We start from the raw sequence: 5,891 nt of genomic DNA on the forward strand, positions 1-5,891 counted from the left end.
AAAAAAAAAAAAAAAAAAAAGCTTTTTCTTGGTAAGGTTAGCTTTCAGCTCATCACACAGCTACACAGTTGCTGGAGTGAATAATACAAGGGAAGGCACAGAAAGGTGAAGCCAGCGACTAGGAAGAGAGGAAGAGGAAGAAAAAAGAAACAGATCTCCCATTTTAAGCTGATCTAAAATTGCCATGCCATTTAAGTTAATTATAAAACCGTAACTTTGATACGGAAAAACTACAGGTAGGTAGTTTAAATCGATCAATCAGCAATGCTGTTTCTATAGCGMAGCTCTGCCACCCATAAACTTCTGTCCTGTTTCCAACAAAACTAATGCACTTTCTTCCTTCAACGCCATAATCCTTTGGAACAGTACCACCTCTGTACTGTAAGAAATGAATATACAGTAAAATCAACGTAAGACACAGTAGATGAGATACTGTCCATTTTCTAGAACACAACAACCCAGTGCTTTTTATCTTCCTAACTGGTAAACTTGGTCAGGGATCCTGAAAGCCAGATCTCTAACACCTCTTCCGGCCTACCTCTCATTCTTTACCAACAGAACTCTGCCAGCTCATTCCAATTTTAACTATGGGAACTTTTTTTGCCATCTTTTACAGTAAGGCATAATTGTGCTTCACAGCTTTCAAAGTACCTTCACCTGTAAACTACTCCGATCAGAAATGATAGCTGTAATACATGAACTAAATTAAATCATGCATTAACTTCACTCAACTCAMTATATTCTAGTGCCCATGTATTTTCACAAACTTCAATTTGATTTTTTTAAATCTCTTTCTGTTTGATAAAGCTTTACATACTTCATTTAGGTAACTCATTTATTTTCTTCCTAAGTGAATGCAGTCATACGTAACTATTTTATCAGRTAATTCACAGATTAAGACATAAAATATTCACCAAGCAGCTGAAAACAATAATCAATTCCTAGGCTTTGAAGAAAATGAGATTAACATAAGTTTTCAATGTGGGGGTTCCATCTGAGAGCATAAAATATTTACAAATCCACARACTCAATAAAACTCTGAGAAAAATCACAACAGATTTGAAAGGGATGACTGCACCTGCAGTTTTTACATAACTCAAATATACTCAGGATAGGACTAATATAATGGCAGTAAAAATATCAGAGTTGAAGGAACTTTCCTTAWAACAACGTTATCCAAGGAAGCTGTAATGTAAGTTATCTACTACAATAATTTTTGAAGAGTAGTGCAATTCTAGACTTAAGCTAATTTAAATTACACTCACTACAGTTTATCATAAACAAGCACTTAACACTTCATATTAGAATTGAAATCTCATCAAAAGGCATAATCTTTGGATTTTAACAAATACCTAGCAACTTTCCAGCTCAAGACAGTGCAAAATGTATGAACGAAGATACGACTAAAGGTCCGAGTGATCTTTATGAGAGAACTAAAGCTATGAGCAAAAGAATAACCTCTGAAGAAACGTACAACACAGATCCACTGTACACTAAATAAAAACTCACAAGTATGCCACCACTGTGGTTTTTCTCTGTTATGGAGCCCAGAYCTAAATAAACTGTTAAACACTTAGTGTAAAGGTATGCCAAACATTTCTCAGAACTTTCTTAAGGTCCCAACAAAGAACCAACCTTTTTTACAAAATGAGGCCTAGGTTAAATATTTTATTTGGCTCCTCAAGATGGACAGAGAAGTTGGGCACTAGCTCCAGATCAGTTCTTGGACTCACATCAAACATTACCCTGTCATTTATCCAGTCAGTCAAAACAATGTTTTCCATCTAAACCTTTAATGCTTATGTCCTGTAAAACTGCTAATTGAATCCAGTTCTGAAAATCAATTTTTTAATCTATATCATCTAATTTAGAGATAATGAACGAAAAAGATAAGTATTATACAATGATTGTAGAATTAATCCTATAAATATTTAAACCAAAACATAAGGCTGCTAGTTTCATAAAGTCAAAGAAAATTAAGATTAAATAGCAATTGTCAGTTTTGAGAATATACTTTCAAAAAACACTGGAATACACAAATTCTTTTAATTCCAAACAGTTTTAGAATTCAAGAGTCATCACACTGCTTTTCCAATCAAAAAGGGTAATCAAAAACACACAGAGCACTTAAAACTATTCCTAGGCAAGAACTGAAAACATGTCAGTTCAATTAATAAAGTTCAATTCAGTACTTAYAATAGCTTTCCTCAAACATGTAAAATTTCCTTACAATCAATGACCTTATGTAAAACAATATGCAATTAACCAAAGCACAAAATACCTCAAGCATTTTTAACTTGAGAGAGGCTGATGTTTCATACAAACTTCCAAAAAACAGAACTGGTACTCAGCAACTGCAAACAGCTGCTAGGGCTGGAATAGCCCCTGTAAAGACAATTTTGTCTGCATCCTGTGTTCTGCATATAATATAAGACTTCTTAAAATATAAGACGACAAAAACTCAGAAGCATGTTGTAARACTGTATCTGCTTCTTTTTGGAATTGACTGCACAACTACAGAGTCTCCTAGAACTCAGTAAGTAAAACTACTGCTTATTTCTTGCTCAGAGTCATAATCCCCCATAACATAYTTATATTGTCACAGACAGATGATTATATCCATATTCCTTAGTAAAAATAAAACAAATACAGAACGGGAAATCCAAAGGTGAAAAAGGCAACTCCCTGAACAGGTATTTTCTGAACCTTTATATGAGGCTTCCGACCATTTTTAACATTTCAAAGATAAAGTAAGACTGAACACTCAGGAGAAAAAAAGAATTAAGTACTGCATCAGTAAAGCAATAACCTAAAGAGAAAGCTGCAAAACACACTTTAAAACCAAGGCAGCACTGCTCCATGCATCAGTCCCAGCTATGCTTATTTTAAGAGTTTTATTTCTAAGCGTAACATACAGATACTCACAAATCTCCATGAAAACTAGATTACAAATTTAGACCAAGTATTTCCAGAGTAAAACATAAGCAGACACATTTATTTTCTCTGTAAAAATAACATACTTTGAAAAAAATAAGTAAGAAAACACATCTCAGACATTAGCTGGAAATACTGCACATGGACTTAAAGCAAATATACCAACTCTGTCAGATTTCTTCTTAAATACTTACTGGACTCTTTTTTTGCAAGCAGAACCACTATCCTGCTAAAACACACTATTTAAAGGCAACAGCATTAGTAATATTATCTATTATTTTCTAACCTCTTACTTTCATGCAGTGATAATTTATAACACAAAATAYCTTGGTTTTTGCTGGGGAGACTTTACAATATTTTTCATTAACTCTTTTCTTTAARGTCTTCCCATTTTTTTTAAGAAAGCTCTAGGAATGCTTTCAAGATTTTCTCCTATCTCCTATTTACCTGGGTTCTTACTGTAAAAGAACTCCCCCCCCAACAAAAAATAATAAATAAACACATGCTTCCAGGATTTAGAAGTAACTTATTTCCCTTTTTCCTCTAAACCTATTTACCTGGATTCTTACTGGAAAAAAACAAAAATACAAACAAAAAGGGGGGGAGGGGGAAGAAAAAAGCTCACATACTTCCAGGATTTAGAAATAACTTATTTCCCTTCCCAGCATGCAGGTGAAGAGTTCTGGTGATATTTAAAAACATTAGAGGTCAAGYGATCTTCTGGCAGAGGGCTGGCAGCACAAGGCATGATAGCAAACGAACTGGATAGGATTTTAACCAAGGAAGTCGGCTTGGGGAAAAACAAACAAACAAAAAAAAAAAACCCGAAGAGATCAAAACAAAGAGTGTGACAGTTTCCTCCAAGTTTACAGAGGGAAGGAGAAGGGAAATAAAATAAAATAAAGGGGGGGAGGAACAGGGTACGGCAGGCAGCTCGCAGCAGCCCCCGGGCTGAGGAGGGCGGCGAGGCTGGGCCGAGCCGGGCCGGGGAGGGCGGCAGCGGCCGGGGGCCCGTCGCCGCCAGCCCGGGCGCCGGGGCCTGGCTGCGGGGCGCAGACATTTTCCTCACGACGCCCCCCGCCCCCTTCCCGTCCCCCGTGGCGGTGCGAGGCTGTGAGGAGAGGGGAGAAATTAAACCCCCCCCCCGCCACACACACACACACACAAGAGGCCCGAGAGGCTGCTGCAACCCCAGGTTCAATCTCAAATCCGCGCCGAGGCGGCTCGCCCGCACCCGCCCCTCCAGCCGGGCTCGCCCCGCTCGGCTCTTTCGGCGCCTCTCTGCCCGCGGACGACGGGCTTCCCCCGCCGCCCGCCTCGCCTCGCCTTGCCCCCGGGCCCGAGCAGCCCCCACGCAGCACGTGCCGCTTCCTCCCTCCCCCGCTCGCCCCCTTCCCGCTGCCCGGCCGCCGCCGGGGGCGAAGGCGGGTTGGGGGGAGGCAGCGGCAGGCCCCCGCCGCCGCCCCGCCGCGCTCGCCCTCACCTGTCAGTCGCAGCTTGACGGGCCCGTTCCGCCGGGCCCCTTGGTTGGACATGTCCCCGGCTGCTCCTAGGGCTCGGCGCTGCCTGGCCCGGGGCTCCCCCTGCCTCTGGGTCCGGGAAGGGAGACGGGGCGGGCAGGGCAGGGGGGAGGGGACGGGCTAATGGAGTCGGGCCGGGCGCTCAGGGCAGCGGCGGCGGCGGCGGCCTCCGCCGCAGGAGGAGGAGGAGGAGGAGAAGCCCGGATGTGCCCAGCGTCGCCATGAGCGGGGCCGAGGAGGAGGCGGAGGAGGAGACGCGGCCGCCTCGCCTCGCCTCCCTTCCCCGCCCCCTAGCCCGCAGCCCGGGCGGCGAGCACAACAAAGCGGCGGCGGGGCCGGGCCGGGCCGGGCCGGGTTTCCCCTCCCCGCCCCGGCCCTGCGCCGGCCCCGCGGGCATGGGGCCTCCCGGCGCGCTCCCTCGTTTCCCGGAGGGTGTTTTTCCCTCCTCCCGGGCGCGGCGGGGCATGGAAACAGGAGAAGGGAGCTTGGTGGTGGGGTTAGACCTGAAAAATCCGAGGCGCAAACGTGAAACGTCCCTGTGGGCACGAGTTCAAAGCCAAGCCGAGGTGTCTGGTTACGCYGCTGAGTACTTGTGATTTTGAGTTAGGCTTTGCGTGGATAACGTCTGGCAAACTSGTGGTGGAAACCATTCAACTTTGGGCTGATTCACTGGTGACCGGTGCTCTGTAGGAACGAACAGATGAGTCTTGCAAAGCACCGTCCTCCAGCAAGGAGAAGCTGCTTTGCATCCACGCAGCGTGGCCTAATTTTGCTCCTGTCCCCGGAGGAACGGTGACTTTTTCGGTGGCTTCCAGATTTTGAAGCACAGCGAGGGCAGGGAGAGTCACAGYGCTGGTGGGCAGCTTGCAGGGGGCAGTGGAGGACATGGGGCCTCCCAGAAGAGCCCCGAACGTCGCCACAGTCACCTTCGCGTTAGAAGACTGGACTAGCTAATAAATCACATGCCTATTCTTACTAATAACTTACTAATATTTTATATGCTTAGCACACAACTCATGCAGCAGCAGCATTGCACAGGCAACCWGTAAAGAATTACCACACAGGTAGTCATAGGTCAAGACCCATCCTATGGGTGATGAGTCAAACACGGGATGAAAATATGACCCACGCTTCACAGAGTTTGTAGTATCACTTCTACTTAACTCAGGTAAAGTCAACCAGAAGGTAGAACCGAACCATAAGCATACCTGGAATTGTCCCGTCTGAACAGAGTGTGGTGTTTGGGCCATATTAAGTCAAATCTGGGTCCCCTGAAGGCCTCAGAAGTGGGATGTGGTTCTCAGAGCACTCGGTTGTACAGACCCGCATCTCCCTCCTTCCATGATGTGTCTCAAGCAGCAGGCTATTCCAGGAAGAAATTTTTGATGCTTCCTGTTGCGATGCCACCACTGGTCCAGAGGTAATTCACCTGGGAAT

At 44.8% G+C, this 5,891-nt stretch overlaps 1 protein-coding gene across 1 annotated transcript in view; it reads right to left on the reverse strand.

Moving 5' to 3' along the window:
- The window catches only part of SMURF2 (SMAD specific E3 ubiquitin protein ligase 2), a 65,716-nt gene extending 60,976 nt beyond the window's left edge, over positions 1 to 4,740 (reverse strand). The window contains exon 1 of the mRNA XM_085304683.1: positions 4,418 to 4,740. Within this exon, the coding sequence (XP_085160809.1) occupies positions 4,418 to 4,469 (52 nt within the window). The 5' untranslated portion in view covers positions 4,470 to 4,740. The remainder of the gene's footprint in view (positions 1 to 4,417) is intronic.
- Between the last annotated feature and the right edge of the window lie 1,151 nt (positions 4,741 to 5,891).

Source organism: Rhea americana, unplaced genomic scaffold (assembly GCF_003343005.1).
Source record: "Rhea americana isolate MKP2758 unplaced genomic scaffold, rheAme1 scaffold_21, whole genome shotgun sequence".
Classification (NCBI taxonomy): domain Eukaryota; kingdom Metazoa; phylum Chordata; class Aves; order Rheiformes; family Rheidae; genus Rhea; species Rhea americana.